At 34.2% G+C, this 24,425-nt stretch overlaps 1 protein-coding gene and 1 long non-coding RNA gene across 2 annotated transcripts; both read right to left on the reverse strand.

Annotated features, from left to right (window-relative positions):
• Positions 1 to 3,204: 3,204 nt before the first annotated feature.
• Positions 3,205 to 10,687, reverse strand: LOC128218655 (E3 ubiquitin-protein ligase TRIM71-like). Its single transcript, XM_052926354.1, has 5 exons — positions 10,676 to 10,687; positions 7,368 to 8,312; positions 7,035 to 7,250; positions 5,800 to 5,960; positions 3,205 to 5,215 (listed from the first exon to the last, which is right to left on the reverse strand). The coding sequence occupies exons 2-5, from the start codon at positions 8,302 to 8,304 to the stop codon at positions 5,084 to 5,086; spliced, it is 1,446 nt and encodes a 481-aa protein (XP_052782314.1). The 5' UTR covers positions 8,305 to 8,312; positions 10,676 to 10,687; the 3' UTR covers positions 3,205 to 5,083.
• Positions 10,688 to 18,489: 7,802 nt separating this feature from the next.
• LOC128236414 (uncharacterized) lies at positions 18,490 to 23,852 on the reverse strand. The gene is made up of 4 exons (XR_008261347.1): positions 22,881 to 23,852; positions 22,535 to 22,759; positions 21,305 to 21,465; positions 18,490 to 19,916 (listed from the first exon to the last, which is right to left on the reverse strand). It is a non-coding gene; the product is annotated as an uncharacterized LOC128236414 (long non-coding RNA).
• Between the last annotated feature and the right edge of the window lie 573 nt (positions 23,853 to 24,425).

Raw genomic sequence — 24,425 nt, forward strand, 5'->3', positions numbered from 1 at the left:
TCCAGTAGCCACAAACTAACTATATACATTAAATGTTTAAGGCAACTTGAAACTCGGAGAATGTGTTGGGGAACAGGTGTTGCAATATCATGTCAAAAGGATTTTGGAGAACTTTTAAAAATGCTAGGTTAATGTTCGTGAATTTGGGTGAAGAACACCAAAAAGCTGAATTACCCGGTGTACCTCAATGATATATAAATATAGATCAAAATAATTATTGAAAACAACGAAACACTTTTTTATATAAGACATTCTAAATCATGCTTGAAATGTGAGTTTTTATACATAATGTATTTTTATGTTGCTGTCAAAAATGGTCCAAACGAAATAATCCGACCAGAAATAAATGTCGACGCTTCCAAATGTTATAAAACATAATAAGGAATTATCGCTTGATTATTTTCCCAAATGTTTTAATTCCTTTTTTAGATATGGACGGGTGTTTCAATGTTTAAAGATAATTTTAGAGTTGACAGACTTGCCTCCGTTCATTACGTCACTAATCGGAATATTCTTACAAACACAAATTATGTACACGCATATGGTATATTTAAAAACAACATACAAATTTAAACTTGAAAAACAAGCCCGAAGCAGTCCTAAAATATAACAAGATCACAGCTTCAATTATATCAATGAATTGTTTGCTTTTTAATAAATGTTTGGGTTTTCTTTTGACATGTCAGCAAAACCGTTTTTTCCCGGAACTTAATGTTCATTGTTTTTGGGATGAATCCTAGATATAAATAATCTCATCTTTAAATAGGTTCTACTTGTTTCAGCTTATGCATGTATGATTCCAACCATTAAAAAACGTGAGATATGAAATGACAATTAAAAATTGAAGGTAATATTTGGAAATTATAATTGAAACTATGCACACACAACATATATATCTTTTTTTCAAACTGGTATAATAAAGATTTTCTAACAAGAACATATTTCACATAAATTGGCATTAGGAACAGAACAGAATAGAAATTTGTTTCGACTTATGCAACAAAGCATCTCGTCAAACAAATACATACAATTAAATAAAATATTCATGCGTGTGATCATCGTTACAAGGTAGCCAATATCAATAACAATCCAAGAATAGCTCAAGAAATATGGAGAATGTTCATGTATAACAATATTGTGAATAATAATAGATATAAGAAGCTGTTTATCTAGTTATTTAGATACATTATGGAAATGCAGATGATTAGTGGTTACAACAGTGATTCTACGGTTATGAGTTAAACATTATCATTGATTAATAGGTTTCTTCTATTATTTGCCTGTACAAAAAAAATTACATATATTTACAATAGTTGTTTTGTTATTACTACTAACTAGCTGAGTAAATTTAAACATGCTGGGTTTTACATAAAAATACTTTTAAATAAAAAATGAACGGAGGTCATTGAAACAATCACATCATATAACAAAATGAAATTCATCTTCAATTTCCTGTATTTGACATAATAAACATAATCTTTTATTTCTTGGCAGTCTGTTTTTTTCCGTACCTACCAGTTTCAATACGTTACCTTTGCGCTGATACACGAAATTGAGTGAGGTATTTTCTATTAGTTTTGTTATATAATAAATTAAAATATTCAGCCATACAAAACGTACTGTGCAGATGCAAGTATAGAATATTAAGTTTCGCCTTTCGAAAACCAAACTGGGCATCCGACAGCAAGTTATTTTCATCGAACCAGTTTTCGACTCTTTTAGTGAGTACACCTGTAAATATTTTTCCTAGATTACTAACTAAGGTATGCCTCTATAATTGTTGGGGTCATTAACGTCACCCTTATGTATCGGTACGACGAAACCGTATGACCAAGACAAAGGGAAATAACCTCCGTCGAAAATGATGTTAAATAAGTCCGTTAAATGACAGATTAAAATATCTATGGTATCGTTAAAAAACTCATTTAGTAAATTATCGGACATGAGGATTTATTACGTTTTATACCTTTCACAGCAAGACGAATTTCCTTAGGAGTTATGCCAGCGTTAAGTGCTTTAAATATGGTATCATCGATATTAAAATCAGTATCGTTGACAAAATTATCTATTTCGTCTATTTGTGTAGAGGGAGTGTCATTGAACAGACCGGCAAAGTATTCCTTAAAGGTTTCGGTGTCAATTCGTACAAATCTTGAGCATAACGCGTCCTACACGCTCTCTTCTTCTTTTTAACAAGCATTTTAAATGCACATTTTTTATCACACAAAACTGATCTAATTAATTCAGATTTATATACCTTAAAGTTATTGAATGCCTCTAAATACGCCTCTTTGACCGTAAAGCATTCGTGGTCAAACCAGGCATTTTAGGAATTATTATTGTAACTATTACTATTGTTTTGCCATAAATACATTTTCTAAAAAATACGGGTCCGCACTTTTAAGCACTACAGACAAAAACTCTTTGACCAATTTATCAATGTCACATGGCCGTCAAGAGTGCAAATCGTTGAATATAATATTGATAGTATTTAGATTCGCTATCAAATCTCTTCTAAATAGGGTTTTATTGTTTTCACACCACTTATAATATGCATGGCTTGTCTCAATATTAGGCCGCGGGTTTCTATATAGTTTACGTTCATTAACTCGAATTTCAAATAATAACGGCGCATGATCACTGAATGCATTGAACGGACCTACTTTAAAATGCCTTATGATTGGAAACTCGATTTTCTCATCACCAAGTAGTCAAAAGTGCTACATGCATTACGACTGAAATATGTGTATGACCCTTTGTTATTATCCTTGCCAAATCTCCCATTGACAATGCGCATATTAGTGGCCTTACAAAAAATCAAGCATGCGAGTCCCTCGTGTGTTATATAATTTATCTTGAGAGGCCCGTACTCTAGTTTTGTTAGGTAAATAGTCCTCCGAGTCTAGATCGGATACTACTTTATCGTGCAAAATATGATCTGGCCAATCACCTACTCTACAAGTCCAGTCTCCGACTAGCAACTGACTTTCCCTTAATTTTCAAAATGATACATTTCATCACTAACAATATTGAACAAATCTACTTCATATACAGAGTTAATTGGTGAATTATCTGCCCATAAATACTGACAACATAAATATATATCATCATCCAATAAAATGTATTTTTTATCAAATTTCAACCATATAATAGTGTCAAAATAATTCCTAACAATTGATATTCCTTTACTTATTTTATATTTTACATAAATAACTATGCCGCCACTATGTTTTTTTTTTCCTTTTTATGTTTATATTTTCTAAAAACATTATAGCACTTAAACTCTTCAACCTTTAAACTAGAGCCAGAATTAGTCCATGATTCAGATAAAATTACAACATTATGTTTTGTAAATATCTTAAGAAAATCTTCGTCAGACAGTTTATTTTCCTTTAGACCATTACAATTCCAGACAAGTATTTTTAGTTCATTCTCCGATGTATCCTAGTCAGATGTTACCGGACTCCCATTAACGTATAGCGTATCATACACTAGCCAGGTCCGTTTTCCAGCTTGCTTGGCCGCCTTTAGTTTAGGTAAAAGCCTTCGTCGTGCTTCCATGATTTCAGCAGGGAACTGCTCACTTAAGAAGAAAGTTGTGCCTTTCAGCTGGCGACATTGCTTTCGGGCCGTTTCGCGATCCTTGAATTCGGTGAATTTGTACACAATGTTGCGAGGACGTGGATTACCCCCATTCTGGTTATGAGCACCGATACGATGAGCACGTTCAATCTTCATTGCAGTAACCAGTTCCTGTGCCAGATTTAGTTTAAAGTTTAGGAATTCACGAACCTATATCAGCTTGTTTCTCCTCCGGACCCTCTTCAATTCCACCCAAGATCAAATTGTTTCTCATGCTTTGCGATTTCATATAAACTATCTCGTTTTTCATCCTTAAATTTTGTTTTTCTAAAGCTTCTACATTTGACTGTATTTTCGATTGCCGGAAGTCCAGATGCTCAACCTTTTCATCAATGGTATTGATTTTCTCATCAAACGTGTATTTGAATCATGCACCAAGGTCTATAGCTTCTTCAAATCTCTAACAAAATCGTCAGCCTTTTTCTCCATAGTATTTAGTGTTTCTAGTCTGGCTTCTACGTTGATTTGGTTAATTTGACCTTGAAACTTCTCCAACACGTTTAAAAATGTTTAGAAATAACCGAAGGCGCGTTACTGGCCATCGTAGCAATTGGGCTATTAATGATTTTATCTGAAGCGCTTGAACTTTCACAATTGCTTTCGTTAAATACAGCAGACTCATCAAAAAGTACAGTGTTTGTTTGATTCAAAATTTCACTTACTGAGATTTGACCCTCTTTATTATCTACCGGGCTTCCGATTTTGAACACTTTACTCGGGGTTAAAAACTATTCATCCGTACTGCTACCCTTTTTACGTTTAGACACTTTATTCCTGCCAGATTTTCCCATAGCTCACTAAACACAGCTCCCACAAACACATATTCCCAAAATAGTTCACCTTTTTTAACAGAATAATTGCGAAAATCCATAAAACTATGCGAGTCCAGAGCAAATTTTAGACGTGGCCATCTTAATGAATCATTCTTGATCATTAGGCATTATACTTATTGTTTCGCATTATGCGTGCTGAATTGACCCCCCCCCACACACACACACCTGATTATACTAGTTATAAAGTGTAATTAAGCAACTAACTTTGCTGGTAATCATTCGTTAGGCATCCCAATAAATGACTAAGAACATTATAATGTAACAACTTTCAGTTTCACATTTCACAAATACGGTACAATTTAGCAAATACAATTGTCTTCTTTAGAAAACTTATTTCAATGATTTAAACACAGTTTGTGTCAATTAAACGCAACTAAAGAAATTTTGAAATTGAACAAAATGATCAAAACAAACAAACAGGCAAAACATTTCAAAACAATCATAATACATGTTTGAAGTAATTTAGGTTCGTTGATGTTTTGCAGTATGGAGGATAACAAAAAATACAGTAAGGATTCAATTGATGGAAGCAGATTCATTTTATATTGACCCGACACAATTATGTGGCTTGCAAATAGTTTAGATCCTACATGATCTTTTTGACAACTTCAGTAGAAAAACCCTGGTCTTCCACCTCTTTTCTGTCTGGGTCTTCTTCCCATATTCCCCCTAAGTGTTGAAGCCGAATGGGAAATACCCAGTCCCATAAACTCTGATTGTTGTAGCGTAGTCAGTTTTTCCTGAAACATATATATATACAATCATTTTTTTTACATCCGTGGCAATTCTGGGTCAACATTTAATAATGCCTATTATCATTCGACAGGCATTGTCATTTTATAGTTAAAATTACGTTTTATCTAACTGACAGATACAATCCTCCAATGTGAGGATCGGATGCACCGACTGTTCATGGAGTCGTGTACAAGATACAATAAAATGTATTTTACGTCGAGTTTTCAACCAAATTTTGTACGTGATATGATGAAAATACGTTGACCATTCTTATGACAACAACACCATTGATAAACAAAAATAGATACACAAATTTCAAACTATTTTTGGTAAAACAATGTTATTACCAAGGTATGCGGGACATGACTTGGACGTTCGCGACGTCGAATTGTAACATCGACGTTCAGACAAGCCTTTGTAATGATATCAATTCGTCAATATAGCAATAGAAATGGCCTATACATCTTCTAAATATTATGCAAAAATAGTCAATGTTACAGTTTCAAATATTGACCAATTGTACCGGTTGACTCTTAATGGTGTAAACGGACATACATGTCATAACGACAAATAAAGTAGTATTTCTTACGAATCCTGTGATCCTTTTGAAGCTGTGGTTAGGGTGAACTCGTTTACTCATGCAACCGTCACACAAATCGTAATCGTAACACGACATGCATTTGTAACGAGTTCCAATAATTGGTGTTGCGTTGCAACCATCACAATGAAGCCCTCGATGCACAAAGTTGCCTGGATTAAACAATGCAATAACAATGAAAACACTATAAATATTATTGTTTTGCTGATTTCTGCAAGTTTTGTCATTCCGTTACGCTAAATGTCGTCTACCTGTTTTAGCGAACACGACTCAACTTAGAGAGGGAACTAGAAGAAATCGGATATCATTGGAAATTGTTTATGTAAAGCCACCAGGGGCCTCATATCGGCACAAGAAAGCCGCCAGGGGCCTCATATCGGCACAAGAAAGCCACCAGGGGCCTCATTTCGGCACAACAAAGCCGCCAGGGGCCTCATATCGGCACAAGACACTTACAACATCTACAACTATTAGATATATAGTAGCTATCCACTGTCATGTGGAACAGTGTCGATGATGGGAAGCTACAAGACACATTTTCCAAAAGTCTAAAACTGCACAAGTATTGTTAGAGCCGCGACACACGACCTACTGCCTAATTTTGCATTTCTTTGTACATCGGATACTTAGCGTTAGAAAATGTATAGTTTTGCATTCATGAGCATCCTGACGAAATCGATAGTCTTATTAACTGTTTATTTCAGTTGTCTTTTTAACAAAAATAAACATGAAACATTTTTTATCATTCCTGGTTAGGTAGTACTTTTTATTTGTGACGAAAACGACGAGCATCTTTAACCGACGATTATTGCATTTGTATGACTTAACCCGCGCGTCACGGCTCTTTATATAGCTTGCATTAAGGGAAACAATTCGTTCGCATTTAAAAGTATTGATACATTCGTCGACTGGACGTGGAGACAACCAACGTATAGCATTTATTATACAGCCATAAAATTCAGGATAAATGCTAAAATAAGAATTGAAAGCTTACAGTTTTAGAGTGTTTAGTGGTTGGGAGCATTTACATTACACCCTGAAATGAATATAAATGGCTTTGAGCACAATTTTAACAGGGGTCATAGCTTCTTCCTGAATCTATAAAACTCAAAAATTTCAGAATTGGGATTTTGGGTGTGTGTTTTCCTGTCATAATGTCGGTAAATCGTTTATGATTAGCATAACTGTTAAAAAAATGACCGGAAATAGTAAAATGTAAGTTATACCGGTAAGGCTACGTCCAATACCATGGCTTTGGTAGGAAATTTGCTTCATATCATGTCCAATATGTACTGCTTTGTCAAAGCACGCCTGACACAAATCATAATCCGGGCAAGTTATACAGTTGTAACGTAGTCCGACAATTCGCATATTGCATCCGTCACAAGTAGCACCATGCTTTATTTTTGCCTTTTCTTCGAGCAATAAGACAGAATCAAGTCCTAAAACACAAGAAAAAGGAAAAAAATGTGTATCTTTTATTGTTAAAATAAAAATAAACTCGAACAAATAATATGACTTCACCAATGATCACCGAATACAAAATGCATGTATATTACCTTGCTTTATATTGTTCAGCAAATGTTCCTGCCACTCTCGATCAATACCCTCCGTCTTTAACGCTACTGTTCCATATGCAGTCGGTGACTTTAATAAAGTTAACAAATCTTCATCTTTATTGAATTGATATTCCTGAATCTCTTTGCTCTCTAAGAAAATGTTTTGCAGTTGATTTTGCAGCATCTCGAGTTTTTGCTGTACTAGATGGCAAGATACAAACAACTTGATGTCATCCTTTGGCTCGTCATGAAACATCTTCTGCAGTGTTTCATAATCTGACCGAATCGTTTGTAAACATTGGTTTGAATGTTCCAACGTGTGCTCATCCTTCCTTTTAAAATTGTTTATCCTATCTAGCAAAGTAATTTCCTTTTCATCAAGAATAGCATTGATCTCATCTCGGAACCTTTTCAGATTTTCTATTTCCTTCAAAGCGAAAGCTTCTACGTTCTTCTCATTCTTGTTCACTGTGTGCCTTAGTGTTTCAACATCAGTTTCGAATTCGGATAGTTGAGTTGAAAATTTGCGGAAAGCGTCGCTTGCCCGAAAATCCTTAGCAACGTTTGGAATATAGGCTACGTCACAGGTTTTATGCTCTAAAACCATGCAAACGTTACATCCAAGCCTTGAATGATTTGGGCAAAAAAACTTAACTTTCTCTTCTTCATGTTCTTCACACTTTACGCTCCAATTTTTGCTTTGGGCTTGTCCTAGAAGTATAAAATCTTTCTCTGCTGTCAAAATAGTATGACCTCTTGTCGCTTTCAGACTTTGGTGGTACTTAATACATTGTCCACATATAAATTCCTCGCATTCTTTGCAAAAACCCTTCGAAACCGTCGGTTTTCCTGAAAATTGACATGGCTGGCACGGATGGCAAACTTTGTCGGATGCTAGCTCTAATTCAGAGCGCATTCGTCTTCCAGACACCTCCATTGGACAAACTAGTGACACAAAACTGAGGTTAGCGTAAATATTCGACAAAAGAACCCGAAGTGAGAGCGCAGCCAAACGAAATATTTTGTTTTGGTTTTTAAGAAACGTTAAACATTATATTCAAGTATAATGGATGTTTTTACTTTTATTGTACAATTTAAATCGAGTGTTGTTGGATGGAATGTAAACTATTACTGATTACTAGCCAGAAAGCCATTTCAATAGGCGTGGTACTAAGTTGTAGTATTTACCAAATCTATGAAATAACAAAAACGAAACTTGTCAGTCAATTAATAATTCAACATATAGTCAGTGACCAATCGCTCTATGGAAAATAATCAGGCGAACATTTGAAGAGAGAACCATACATTCGAGTTGTCGTTTACCAGACACCTCCATCATATTTTCCAAATTTTCAAAATGATAACACACGAGTAAAAGAAAAGGAGAAACTAAAGAAGCAGGGGCAGAGAAGAAATAAAATGAAGCGAAATGAGGAAACAACAAAAGTCCAGAAAATGACAGACAGAATAAAAGGAGAAAGGTTAAAACGAGAAGGTATGAATACACACAGTTGAAGCAGTATCAGTTCTGAAAAAGCACAACATGCAAAACATCCCCTTTGGAGGGATTTCATGGAATTAACCGTCTGGTAAAGAATGCCACACCAAAGTGAAGGTCTTAAAATAAGTCATGTTGTAGAAAATTACACAATTGGTGATGTCTGTCAGTCATAGTCATAAGAAAAGTAGGCAAACCAACTATAAATCAGGAAAAAAGGCAGCTAGTATACACAAGCAATGCTAAGAATATGTGGAGTTGCAAGAAAAGTCTTTGACAATTTGAGCGCCTAAAAATGGACCAAAGTAAGACCATGTCAAAGCCAGGTGAATTTAAATCCTTGTGGAAACCAAAAGTTGAGAATTTTCTTGAATTTAATTCTTAAATAATGCCTGATAAAAAGATACTATTCTATTGAGTAGGATGACAAAGGCAAAGAGGCATCTTTTAAATTTAGACATGTGAATTAAATTTAGACATGTTCACATTTATAAGTGTTTAAATGTTAACAGGTGCATTGAGACCAAAATCTTTATTCCACTCTGTGGACATATTTTATTCCATTGTTTAGAAATTTAGTTTTGTAGGCTCTAATATAATCTTTCAAACATTTACAGTAGTGTTTCAAGCTTTACTGAAAGTACAGTTCCTCTTATTGTGAAAAGGTTTACCAGGAAAAGTTAAGTTACAAAAATAATTACATATTTAAAAAATATTACTTGCATTATGATTTGTCCCCTATGCACCCTTTCCATTATTTAACAAAGTATTAAACATGTATGAATTCTAGTATTTTATATTACCATTGATGATATTTTCTTATTTTTAGACTCAATATGAAGTACAAAATGTTATATATGTGATTGTTTGCTGTAAGTTGTTCTCTTAGCCACTATTTTCCATTTCCATCATTACATGCTGTTGAATTTTGAGGAAATTGTTGTGAAAAATGTGATACTGAAGACATTTTGAGGAATACACTCTATCATAAACACAGAAATGTCTTAAGTTGATCACAAATCATTATTTTATTAGCATGAAAGTGAATAATAATGCATATTATATTGGCCTTCAATATGTGTCCCCTGTGCACCAAAAAAAAGGTCAATTTTGAAATGAAAAATTTGTCAATTTTAAGTTACAATACATTCTTGAAATTTGGTATGTGGTCTATAAAGATGCATAAGGTGAAGTTAATGTAGATTTTTCCCTTATTTGATTCTTGTTTTAATTACAGCAAAAACTTTGTGAGGTAACAATTCATTTTTGGTTTCAAATTTAGACAAAATGTGTTGATTTTTTTTTCTTTAACAACAGAATTATTATTCCCATGACTACACACAGGTACGAATTACACATTATACAATTCAGAAAAAGCATATGATTTATGCAAGGTTCTTGTCATAAGACACTTTTATAAATCAACCATATTGTAAGAAATATTCGCAATATTTGGATTTAAGGTCAAACTATTTTTTTATTACTTTCCAAAAGTTGTTTCTGTGTAATTTGAAGTATTTACTTTCATGTAAAATAGGTGACAATCATGAAAACTGGGTTTGAATGTTCAACCCCTATGTCACACTTTTGCCTCATTTTAATATTTTGAACACCACCCATTTGTGACCTTATCCAGTACATTCTTGAGCTACTTCACAGGCACTGACCCTAACTGATAAGCCACTTCTCTTATATATCTCATTTACATCCGATAGTCTGATCGGTTGCTGGGCGTTTGAATTAGTATTGTTGCTATTATACTACAAATAATATTTGTATGGAATAAATAAGTCTGAAATATAAAACTAACCTTTATCAGGCAAATGGCCAATTTATAACAAAGGGCGGTACTCGTGCAAATAAGCGGTTATGTTGGGCGATACTATTTCCCGGTCTCTCCTCGTAAAATCCGGTCTCATCCGGTCTCATAATTCCCGGTTTATAACATATGGCCTCAGGCAGCGGATTGTGCAAGCGGAACTCCTCGGCTAGTATCAAGATATGGCCTCGGATATAATACGGGTCGTAAGAAAATAGTCCATCATTGCCGACCAAGAAGATGTTCAAACAACCAAGAGATATGTTAGTCCAAAGACAGAATGAGGAGCGAACTTTTACCACTTATTTGTGTGTAAGTGTTATTTTTATACTTATTGTATTTTAATAAAATATAAAAATAGTTTTAAAAGAGCCCTAATGAGAAACTAATTGGAAATGTCATTAATTCTTAGTGGGTGGGGTAAAGTCTTCTTTTATTTGACAGATTATAATATAGTAAATAACAATTTTGAAGCTCCATTGATCAGTGGCAAAAATTAAGAAAACAAATATTCTATTTGATTTTTTTAATAACAAATAAGTCTGAATCTGACTTTACTTAGATCGATAATAGGTTAGACTTTCTTTCTCAGTGTATTTATCTCATACATTTCATATCATTAACTTTAATTTTTTATAATTTAAATTTACATTCTTTTAACCAAGGATGTATGGTTTATATGTCCGTGAGTGTTGGTATCGAACAACTTAATGTAATGGCACAATTGAATGCCTCGGCCCTGTTCACTAATATAGTTCTCTAAATAAATTAGATCTTCATTCTATTGGTTTAACAAAATGAGTTTGAACGCATGAACCAGCACACATTTCTTTCAAGACTAAATTCTATGATATCCACCAGTGGTGGTGATGCAGAAACATTGAAAAATGCTGACATTTTTACTGTGCCAATGAAATGCAGACATTTAAATTTTAATCTTATTGTCATTTTCAGAGAAGAGTATGGTACCAGGGGTGCAGCTGACTCTTGATTCCCAGCTTGTTCTAATGAAAAAAGGCAGATGAGGTAATGGTTGTGCGATTTTCGAAATTCGGACAATAATTTAACAGTCAAGTATCCTATTGGTTTAAGCCCAAAAGTACCTGCATGTTTGTACAATTAACCAACAAGGATTGACAGTATTAAAATATCAACATTGTAGATGAATTTAAACATTTACCAGTAGTCCAGAGCTAAAAGCTGCTCTCTCACAGATTGACAGTTCTTCTTGGTCATTCTTCAAAAGCCCAAAGGAGTAATTAAATTAAATTTACACATATAATTAATTATATGGCTTAAAGCAATAGAAAAAAAATATTTTCCAAACAATTGTAATCTGTTATATTATGTGTGACCTTATATGACTAGTTGGAGGAATTTTTACCAAATTTTCAAACTTGTGAAAGACTGTGATCTGATATTATGTCAGCAGTCTAATATCTACATTTGCACAATAATTGCCAGTTGGCTCGTTTAAAGACAAAAATAAAAAAGGTGTCAGAACAGTAAAACTGTGAGGATGCAGCTTTAAATTGGTGTTGCAGTTAATGTTTTGTGAATACTTTTCTGTTGTTGTACAGGCTTTTAAAATAATTGATCTGAAGATATAATTCCTATTATTGTTGTATTTTCTGTTTTCTATTTCAGGCACTGGAATCCGAATGTAATCAAAAATGCCATTGTATGAGGATTGACCTGCAATGCATGGAAATCATTTAACACAACTGCAACGCCTACCTTGGAAAAATGAGTGCAAGATGGAAACAAAGCGTTCAGTGGAACATCTTGTCATCTCAAATATTTGATGACTTACATACTGATGTGAAGTTGAAGATAAAAGTCATCTGTTGGTCCGTGATTATTAAATAAATCCGAACATATATTTTAAAAGGGTAATATGGTAAAGGATTCATCTACCCTTAAAGTGTTTTTCCTATATAATGGAGGGAAGATAACTACAAAAAAAAGTGAAAAAGTGAAAGTGGTCTAGAGGATAAGTCTCAAATTCAATGTTGTGAGTTCAAGACCTCCAAGATACTTTCTCTTGACCTCAGGAAAAGGATGCCCATACTTGTTTCTACTTAGGCAACAGACTTCAGAGTGATTTTGTAAGCTTCCAGCTTGCATAGCAATCTGATAAGGCATAAAATAAGATACTAGCTGTTTTGCAAACAGTTTTTCCATTTGTGTTAATTTATTTTTCAGTCTGTTGGAATGTTTATTAGAAGTGATGCGAATTGCTTACTGCAACCAATAGTTATTTTCTTTATTAAGTTAAATTTAACGAACACATAACATGACTTGTGATTTTACAGATGCATGTTTATTTCGTTGATTGTATGAGTTTATTTTCTCAAATGATGTAATAAAAGTTATTTTGAATGACTGTCCTTTTTTGTTTGAAGAAAATGTTGAGGTTTTGGCATAGCATAGTGTCATCATTATCATCATCATTGTTGTGTACAAATAAAACATTCAAAACAATGTATTAAAAACCAAACTGTCAAGCCAAGTACTCAAAGAGGCACAAGGATATTGCTCAAGAGACCGGTAATATATTTAGACAAATAAAATGCAAAGAAAGATCTATAATTCTGACACATGGTAATGCTTTAAATAGTCCTCTCATTGTGTGTTTATGGTTAAAGTGGAGACATACAGTATTTTTTGTAATGAAGACTTAAATTTGTATGGCAACTTAAAGCCATATATGGGGATTAAATGCCAGAAATATTGTGAAGTCTCCCAAACGACTCAATGCACTTAAAAGGGCTTGGCACAGAAATGAAAGTAAAAATGGGAGCAAAACCTAATTTATCATTAATTTTACATTGGATTGCATACAGATGGCTCTGTTATTACTTTACTAATATTAAAAATAAAATTAAGAGACATGTTGATCCAAACTGTAATTATTCTTGTATGCATTTTATGGAGTTGGACATAAAAGAGTCATTTGGTGGAGTGATCTAAAGGCTAATTATTCAAAATAGATTTTAAAAGTATTATTGAAAAAAGTCTGGTATACATTGCTGAAAAGCTTAATAACCTGGCTAAATATTTGTTTAAGGCTTTTATTAACAAAAAAATAAATCAATTGAGAATCTTATCAGTTACTCTTTTGGTGTTGTTGTTTTTAATAAAAAATGACAATTTACTCAAAGATACTGAGACTAATAATTATAGATTAAGACAAATATAATGTGTAAGTAAACTTCTAATGAGTGGGTTTTATCCACAGCCTAGGAGGTAAAGTGAAGCATGATCTGCCTTGAACAAATACAATTTTAAGACAAGTTCTGTCAACTTAGTGCACCAGTCAATTGTAACCCCCCCCCCCCCAGGTCCGGGGGAATACTGGGGTTAACCCGGGGAAATGGGCCGTATTTTTACCTATCAGGTGGCCCTGCAGTGCTGGGTGAATGAGGTGGTTTTATCTTCGCTTAAAATATAGAGGGGAATGGACCTTATCTAGAGTCCCTGGGGTGTGGGGGGCATTTGGCATTTGGATCGTCCGCGCAGGGTGGGGATTTTAGCCGGGGTTGGCTGTACTGAAAGTCAAAGTCCCCACTATTCCCCAGACCTGGGGGGGGGGGCGTGGTTACAATTGTCTGGTGCATATCCACATGAACGTTGTACTGGTACTCTAACAATTGAGCTTACTGCGTGGATAGTCAACGCCCCACCCCAACCCCACAGAACTGTTTACACAAAAAAATCTGCAGCCCAAACCCAATATTGCTGAAGTAAAGGCATGCATAGATTTCAGCTGGTAAAGCTGACTGGGTGCCAAGCTCACAACCATCCTACCACAACCCTCAAAACTCTGGACAATGCAATCAATGATTTTACAGAATAGTAATGTTGTTTTAATGGCAAGGCATGGTGTGAGAAATAACACGGCAAAGTATGACTTAAAACTTACATTGCATAGGGTATTCCTATAACTGTTGAGAAAATGTTGACATTTAGTCCATGCGTGCATTTAATCCGATGTAATGATTCATGCATGCCATGAACCGTATGATCATTTCAGTGACTGGCAAGTACATTTTCTCTGTGCTCACGATTTTTCTAGAGGAAACAGAGTGCTTCAACTATAAGGAAACATCTAAATATTCATAAAACGAACATTCTTTGAGGTTACAATAAATATTTTCTCTTAAACAAGCACATTTAATTTAACACAATCCATTTCCTTGTTGTTACAATGGGCCTTCTTTACGCGGATTGAAAACGGTGTTAATCGCCGGCAGCCGCATCGCACTTTCGTATATCCTTACTACTATTTACGAGGTCTATCTCGAAGCTTGCCGGAGATGGCCGAGTTGTTACGATTGCGGATTGTGTTGCCGATGTATGTTATACTAATTTGACAATCTCATTTGCTTTTACATGTAACAAAATTGATATACAATATATAAACATTATGTTTTAATTTATGCAATTTGTTATAGGTGTAAACTATTTATGCAATGTGTTATAGGTGTAAACTATTACTGTATACGTCCCCATGCTTCGTGCTACGTTAACAACTTTAGCCGAATATATTTGATTTGTCTACTGGAACTTTGCAATGAATCTCCAACTGTTTAAGAAATATGAAATACAACTAACACAAATTTATAAAAGTAACAAATCTCAGCAAATGAAGTTCCGCGAGTTCCGAACAACAACCAAATGTACATGACTATGGTGTCTCTGTTGAATTTTGTTTTATGAATGGCTATGTAAATACAAATGTCTAGTTCGTTGTAATTGAAATGAGGGAACATCAAGTCAGCCGTCTAGAAAAAAACAAAAAACATATCTGTTTCCTAAAAAAAATTCAAAGTCGCGATCGGCAGCGTTTTCTGGTATCCATAAGACTTTCAAAATAAAACTATTCTGTTCAATTGAAATGCCAGAATTCGTCGATTATTAAGTTTAGTTACTTGTGAAAATAGAAAATGCAGAAAAAGATTCCACATGAAAAATAGACGATCAGTCAGGTGGCAGAAATACATTCTAGACAACTGGTCGTGGCAGTGCATCTCCTGCAACATGTCAATAGTTAAAGATGCACTTTTACTCCTAAATGATTTATATCACAATTCATGTTGTGTTTTTTTTTAACTAACCAAACATAATGAATAAAAATCTCATAATGGAAACCGTGTTGAGTTTGAAAGAAAAGAACAAAAACACGATATTCCTGCTTCATGTTATGATAGTTGATAACTGTAAACCTTCACCTGCATTCACCAGTCATTATTTTTGCATCCTCAGCTATTAAACACACAGTTACAATCTTGTTATCAGTTATTTATATTTTGCATAAATGCATTATTTAGTAAAAAGTTAAAGGTTTATTACTAAAAATTTATGTTTGTTATAAATGTGTTTGTATCGATTACAAATACGAGTGTTGGAGGATGTTGTACAGTGTTATTGACTAAAAGTTTAAGAATCAAACACATGTTGGACATGTTTGGTAATATGGGCTATTTTGTCACTTATTAATATGATAGACCATTAATAGTACATTAGATTTTGTTTCGAGCGCAAATTGAATTCAATGACTAAGGTTCGAATTACAAGCTAGCGGATATACAAGTGGGTATATAGTCAGCCTGCTAATATGGCGGAAGTATGGCCTGACCCAGATGCATTTCGAGTACGACTTAAATGCCATTTTTTTGCCAGGGGTAACTACCACTAAAAGCTTGAAGGAGGTGGGTCATAAAGCACTTTTGAAGCTAGCTTGCTTTGCAATTTTGAAGAATGACATATAGACGACTGTATATCTTCTCCATCCTTTATAGAGCCATTTGAGGACTCAGACCGTTGTATTCTTATCTTAAGAAATATGATTAATCTTGACAAATAATAGTTTTTTTCGGTCAATTTCAAGAACAATTTATGTATTTCTTGAACCATAGTTCGGAAGAAAGACTGAAGTTCTTTAAAAGTTCTCCAACTGAGTGTTAGTTCTTGAACTTTTCTCGCAGTGGCAAGCCGGATTTAGTCAACTGGGGTATAGGTCCTATGCGCATGTGCGTTCGAAGAAGGGCAGTTGGGCCCCTTTCACTGTATAATAGATAAGCCCTCTTAGAATTAACCGTGGATCAACTTCCTTAAAAAAAAGTTAATTGTGTTTGTCGAGTTATTATTTGTTCTTAAAGTGCTCATATTTACCATTTAGTTTTCAGGGATGTTGGTGCAAAGTATGTTTTAGTATAATTGCAGTAAGTAAAGGGGTTTTGTTGTATGTCTTCCGGTGCTTTATGGATGCAATTGGGGCAATTGTTTCAACACTTCATTAAATCGTCAGTATGAACAGTATACAGGTTAAATATTCAACAAAGAAAAAGTAATGCTATATGTCAGTCAGTAGTATTGGAAGTCACACTCGCGTTGACGTCACCGTTACAGCTTACACGAACAGTGCACGCGCACAAGCCAATGATGTGGTTGTTAAAACTTTTACAGTGTCATAATGGGTATCAGGCAATCGAATTGCATATAATTATCTATTCAAGATATGCTGTGCAAATGGTGGGCATTTTTGTACTCTGATAGTCTATAACTGGACGCACTTACAACTTTTGCTTCAAGCTTTGCCTGCAAGACGCACGAGTCTTGACAGGCGAGCGAAGGAGAAATGTTTGTTTTAATAATCGTACCATTATTGTGTTCTATGTGCTTTAAAATATTTCTAGAATGTGTCACAGTATGGATGATTTTTTTTCTTCTTTCAACACATTTCCCGAAGTCCAGGTGGCGATGTTCCATGCATACATGTTATGGTCCTGACCCCGGGATCGAAATTGATAGTCACCAATACCTAGGTCACGACTGAGCACTGTTCTAAGACTAATCCCGCAATGCATAGTTCACTATATGGGTCCGGACATGGATCCCGGGTCCCGACGCATATTACTATTCTTAGACTGCCGCTGAATAAAACGACTTTATTCTAGATAATGGTTGTTGTTCATGTATAAAAATATAATATTTTTACTCACTGCAAAGGGAGAACATCCGAGCTTCCTGTTACGATTGAATAATTTTTGCTACTTGACCAAATTAGTATAAATACCAGTAAGCAGGGAACCAGACTACAATCATCGTATAAATAGAGGATCTCAAATGAGTAATTATTTTGTATCGAATTTATTAAACGAGTTCATTTAAAAACGATAAAAACGAGGCCCTGCCGAGAAAATAGCCCGACATACAAACTTTTTATTAACAATAAAACACATAAATCATGTTTCAATTATCAACCGATATTTGAAGGATTTACTTAAAAACAACAAAAATACATATTTCAATTCATTTAAATGAAGCAAATCAATAAAAAGACCAATGTCATAACTGCGTGACGTCATTAGTAATCACACGAGTGTGTACATGTCATTTGGCGGTTTAAAAAGAACATAAGTCAACGTCACAGTCGTTTTCAATAGTGCTAAATCGCTTTATAGCTGGTTGATTATAGCATGGATTTTGGTCATTTTGATGGATGTGCACAAGGACATTACCTCAGTGAATCGAAACATCATAAATGTAAAATCCACCAGAAAAAATAGGATTTGATGTGGAATCAGTGATTGTGACAGTGTGTGAACCACAGGTGCTCGTCACATTGCCTGGATACAGTAATACATACTTAATTCATATTTTCTTATTTTTAATATATTTATATATATATGTATATATATATATATATATATATATATATATATATATATATAACACAATTTTTCATGAAAGAAAATTAGTAAAATATATAAATAAATATAAGGTAAACATGTGCAAAAAATCATCAATTCCAAACGGACCTAATCAATAGAGCATAGATCCTAAAATAATTGAGATAATCTAATAATTGTTACTGTTCTGATAAGGTAAGATTCCCATCTACAAGAAAAATATAACTTTTATGCTAGTAAGATTGACCTTTACGGCATATTATTCAAACAAAATGCACCGACCAGAAGCTGAAATTCGCCATTAGGAAAGAACCGGGAGGTTGAAAAACAACGGATTTTTCCCCCCTAAAACACTTTAAAAACAGACTGACATGCAAACTTTTCGTATGCATTACAAAGAGAAGCTTGAAATATCATTCCTACCGTTAAAAACTCGTTGAGTAAGACGCGTATTTATCCAAATCGAACGTTTTTTGTTGCAGTATTTCTACTTTCACTTTGGATAACATTTGAATGTTTTTCCAGTTACGTCATTAAAACAAGGAAAGTCTATGGTAGCCGTCTAATGAAAACGCTTCGTGTATTTAAGTCATAGCCGAGTGCGCGGTCAAGGTCAAAATTGCAAGAAGGTGATTCGAAGTGAAAGTAGATATATTGGGTTTACTGATATTACTGAAATAATCATCGTATAATAAAATTTATATTATCCACAAATCTTGATTACTGCAAGTAATCAACATGGTGCAACTGTGAGAGTTGTCTTTCCAAGGTTATCATCTATCAACAGTTTACAGCAATGATAAGTGCAATTCTGTTTACATAAATGGTAAGTGCAACACTGGTTAAAGCAATGATAAGTGCAACTCTGTTTACATAAATGATAAGTGCAATTCTGTTTACAGAATTGATAAGTGCAACACTGGTTAAAGCCATAATAATTGCAAAGCTCTCTGTTTACATAAATGATAAGTGCAATACTGTTTACAACAATAATAAGTGCAACTGTTTTTAGCAATGATAAGTGCAACTCTGTTAACAACAATGATAAGAGCAGCTCTGTTTGCATCATTGATAAATAAATCCTTGTTATCATCAATGATAAGTGCAACACTGTTAACAGCAATGATCAGTGCAACTCTGTTTTAAGCAATGATAAGTGCAACTCTTATTACAGCAATGATAATTGCAATTCTGTTTACAGAAATGATAAGTGCAACGCTGTTTATAGCAATAACAAGTGCAACACTGTTTACATAAATGATAGGTGCAACACTATTTACAGAAATGATAAGTGCAACTATGTTTACAGCAATGATAAGTGCAACACAGTTAAGATCAATGATAAGTGCAACACTGTTTATATCAATAATAAGTTCAACACTATGAACTACAATGCCAAGTGCAACATTGTTAACAGTAGTAATTAGTGAACAGCAATGATATGTTGCTCTTTTTGGCTCGTCATTGCTGTTTGCCTTTACAAAATACGTTTAGCAATTTTTAGCTGATCCTGTTGACATTTGTTTGATGTCCTCCTGTTATAAGAAAAAGAAAAAGGAAAATTCTTATTCAATATAAAATAAAATTCTTATAATACCCATGTCAAACTGCCCAGACTTTGCTGCGAGTTGCTGAGTGCTCATATCTCGCGTCATGTTATCGGGAAGTCGACGATATATTATACTTTGAGTATTTTAGTGAACTCACGCATATTGTCGGAAAGTGCCCGTGGGAATTTTTATCAAAGTAATATTTTCAGCATCGTTTTTCTGTTACGCGACTCACTTGTGCATTTTTGTAGATTTTTTTAAAAATAAGTTGTCGAGTTATTTCCCTTAAATGAGTGGAAAGCAAAACACGTTACCGTTCGGTTCGGTTTGCGGCACACTTGATTTATTTTGATATTGTTTTTGTAAAAACAAGCAAGTATCGATATTCCCCTTGTCCATTACATAGAGAACTATTAAACGTTTATATTCATTTTTGCACGATACGCATGGGGTTTTGATTGGGTCGTTGTATATAATAATCAGTTTTTCGCGCTGACCGACTTAGCACGACGTCATTTAACCAATGGTGTATACGACATGACAAGTATTGGTTATTTCTATACAAACGTTCATTGTCGATAAACTTTCTTCGAACAATTATTAACAATAAGAGGCAAAATATATTACTTATTAATAATGCGCTTCATTGATTTACCTGTGCCCCCTCTTGTACTCCGTATGACCACACGAAATAATGCGAACAGTCCACGAATGAATTTTCGAACTCGAAATATATCGATGCAAAACCAATTAAGAAGTCTTACTTTCGCAATAGCATCCAACCCCGTACGTACATTCGAGAAGCCTCCAATGAATTCATTCGTACAATCACGCACTTTTGTTAAAAAAAACTTTATCATTTTCGTATAGATGATGAATATGTCCCATAGCAAAATCGCACTGCTTTCGAGGAAATCAAGGGAAATTCGTACAAACAGAGGCTAAAGGAGCATCATTTTCAACGCTTTGACCAAACTAACATCAGAAAAAATCGTTTACAGATAACGCTTGGCCATTTTAAACTTGTAGACGGGAAGCAATTGCAATCAGCATCTCTTGACCAGTGGCTAGTAAAGTGTCGTGACAATGTGACAGGGGTAGAAATAGAAATAGACTTGACGGTACACGGATAGTAATTGTCAACACGGCTCTTTTTTCCTATTTTAACAAGTAAATTTGCTAAGTCTAGAATGGTTCACTTGTATTATTAGACAACTTAAAAATAAACAGATGTATTACTTAATAATTTGGTACTAAGATGGTCCAATCTACTCTTTGATATTTCGAATGTTTTCTTAAACGGGCTTCATTTAAATCCTTAAATAACATGACATCAGTCTATTCAAAAGTTATTAAGAATTAACATTGCTTACGAATCCTGTGATCTTTTCGAACTTATGGTTGGGATGAATTTTGGAACTCATACAGCTGTCACACAAATCGTAATCAAAACACGTCTTGCATTTATAACGACTTCTAATGATGGGTATCACTTCACAGCCGTCACAGCCAATCCCACGATGGACAAAGTTTACTGCAATCAAGAAGACAAACATATATAGCCATTGTTGTGGAGCTTAAATAGATAACATAATTTACTAGACTCATTGTCTAACTAATCGAAACAAAACAATGGGTACATTTAAAGATCATTTAAGCAATTTAAAGGTATAGTTCAGGCGCGTAGCTAGGGCCAATTTGGGATTACGCAGATTGATGAAGGACAGCATATTAACCCTTTCACCCCCGACCCCCTTCGGTTTTAATTTCAGATTTAGGGTTTTAGGTATAACAAAATCTTCGACCTGTCAAAATGTCATTACGCCACAGCGTATTTGCGTACAGCTACGCGCCTGTATACTGTCAATTATGCCGTAGCAGCCAATCAAATATAGCCAACATTAATAATGTAAGCTATTTCTATTTTTAAAAGTCATAAATAATGCTTGGTGAACCACTATATGTATTTATTATTCATTAAATTATTATAAACTTTTATCTCATGCATTACCCTGTTTCCGGTTTATTATCGCCATTACATATTGTTCTGTGTTACGCACGTATAATATAACATTGCTCTATTGCTAATGCTCAGAAAATATATCACTCCACAGTTCAGAGTAATTAGCATAAGTACTAAATTGGCAGCATTATAGCAAGCCTTACTTTTGTTTCTCTTTTTCTATTGGTATTAAAAACATATTTGAATACATGAGTACATTTTCCATCTAAATCTTAAGAGGAAAACGTGATATTACGTCTTGAGTTCTTGATTCTTTTTAAAGCCGATCAGTGGTAATGTGGTTTCCAGAAAATGACGTCAATAACATACAACAGAATATATTATGACGTCATCTTACCTGATATGACGTCACAACCTAAAGGAAAGTTAAGTTGGTTAAAAGTGTAGTGTTTTGTTGTGATTCTTACAGGGTATCATCTTAGTACGCAATTTTTTTATATACAGATTTAAAACGATTTTAAAACACTCGTCCAGGAAAAATGTAAATAAGCTTGCCAAAAGTTCGCTTTCCAACTTATTTCCTGAATAAAATTGTGTATTATCTATGTCCTCTCGTGACAAATCCTAAATATATACTTACAATTAAGTGAACGACCATTGTAGGCGACGCTTGGATACTTCAATTGCTTCATGCCATGTTCAGCATGCATGTTGTCATCAAAGCAATCCTGTCACAAATCATAATTAAAACAAGTGATGTAGCAATTGTAGCATGGCTCAACGATGAACTTGTCACATACGTCACATTGAGCCTTAAAACATATTCTTTTGTTTTTTGCTTTGTTGCGTGTGACTAACGACAAATCTGAAACCATAAAATAAAAACAGTACATAAATAAATTAGCATAGCGACCTATATAAAACAGATAGAAGAGCAGCAATTATATATATATGATAAACGCATAGCACCAAAAAAAGAATATTACCATGTTGAAAATTTTCAAGGTTCCATCTTCATCCAATGATATATTTCCAAATGCTGTCGGTGATTTTAACATTTGTAACAATTCAGCATCCTTGTCAAATTGATATTCTTGAAGCTGTTCACTTTCTGATGAAATTCTGTGCAGGTCATTTTGCATCTCCATTAGATTTTCGTGCGCTAAATGGTAAGATATGAAAACTTGCTGCTATCCTTTTCTTTAACATCAAACACCTTCTTTAGTGTTTGAAATTCCGACCAAATGAATTGCAAACCTTGCTTTGAGCTTTCATTTTTTTTCTTCAAAATCTTTATTTTGTCTAGCAAAGCGATTTCCTTTTCATCAAGAAGAGCATTGATTTCATCTCGGAACCTTTTCAGCTTTTCTATTTCCTGCAAACCAAAAGTTTCTACGTTCTCTCCATTTTTGTTCAGTGTGTGTCTTAGCGTTTCAACACCAGTTTCGAAATCCGATATTTGAGTTGAAAATTTGCGGAAAGTGTCGCTTGCCCGAAAATCCTGAGCAACGTTAGGAATATAGGCTACGTCACAGCTTTTATGCTCTAAAACCATGCAAACGTTGCATCCAAGCCTTGAATGATTTGGGCAAAAAAACTTTACTTTCTCGTCTCCATGTACTTCACAATTTACGCTCCAAGTTTTGCTTTGGAATTGTCCTAGAGGTTTAAAATCTTCCTCTTCTGCCAAAATAGTATGACCTCTTGTTGCCTTCAGACTTTGGTGGTACTTAATACATTGTCCACAAATGTATTCCTCGCATTCTTTGCAAAAACCCTTCGAATTCGTCTGTGTTCCTGAATATTGACATGGCTGGCACGGATGACAAACTTCGTCGGATGCTTGGTCGAATTCAGAGCTCAGCCGTTTACCAGACACCTCCATCATATTTTCCAAATTTTCAAAATGATAACACACGAGCCGTAAATTTTTTTTATTGATGTGGCCGTCGATTTGAATATTGTTTTATGATTGATTAGATAGTATATTTATAAAATATGAGATGTGAATATGTTCTATCATGTATGAATTAAAACACTTAAGATTAGTACTTCACAACACATGCGACCACTTCGCACTTGTAGTGTTTTTTTTTCACGAATATCGGAAATTGTGTAGTGTTCCTCAATGTTCTAGCTAAAGTCATATAATTAATTTCAATAAACAATACACTCGTGATTTAAAATATTTGAATACAACACAAGTGTTTTCAACATTGGACCATTTTCAATCCAATATTCAGTATTATTCTTTGTCGAACTGAATGATATCACTGGCCAAATAATTTAACGTGAAGTCCATTGAAAAAAATCCCTTCTCCCTAGCACGAGTACGGTGTTTTTTTTTCGAACACCGTCACAGTACCGCTACATCAACATTTTAAAAGTAAGGGCATACTATTGAACTCTTTTGTCAAATAAAACACCTTGGTACGACACCTTTACAAATGTAGATAATGTTTTGTCATCATGTAGGCTGCCCGACTTTTTCTGGCAAATATAACCATTTGACCTTAAAATCTAAATAATAT

The sequence above is a fragment of the Mya arenaria genome, chromosome 1, assembly GCF_026914265.1.
Source record: "Mya arenaria isolate MELC-2E11 chromosome 1, ASM2691426v1".
In the NCBI taxonomy this organism is placed as follows: Eukaryota; Metazoa; Mollusca; class Bivalvia; order Myida; family Myidae; genus Mya; species Mya arenaria.

Coding starts and splice junctions, on each gene's coding strand:
- LOC128218655 (XM_052926354.1), bottom strand. CDS start 8,304: ATGGAGGTGTCTGGAAGACGAATGCGCTCTGAATTAGAGCTAGCATCC. Junction 7,251..7,367: donor GCTGAACAATATAAAGCAAG/GTAATATACATG, acceptor CTTGTGTTTTAG/GACTTGATTCTGTCTTATTG. Junction 5,216..5,799: donor TCAAAAGGATCACAGGATTC/GTAAGAAATACT, acceptor TATATGTTTCAG/GAAAAACTGACTACGCTACA.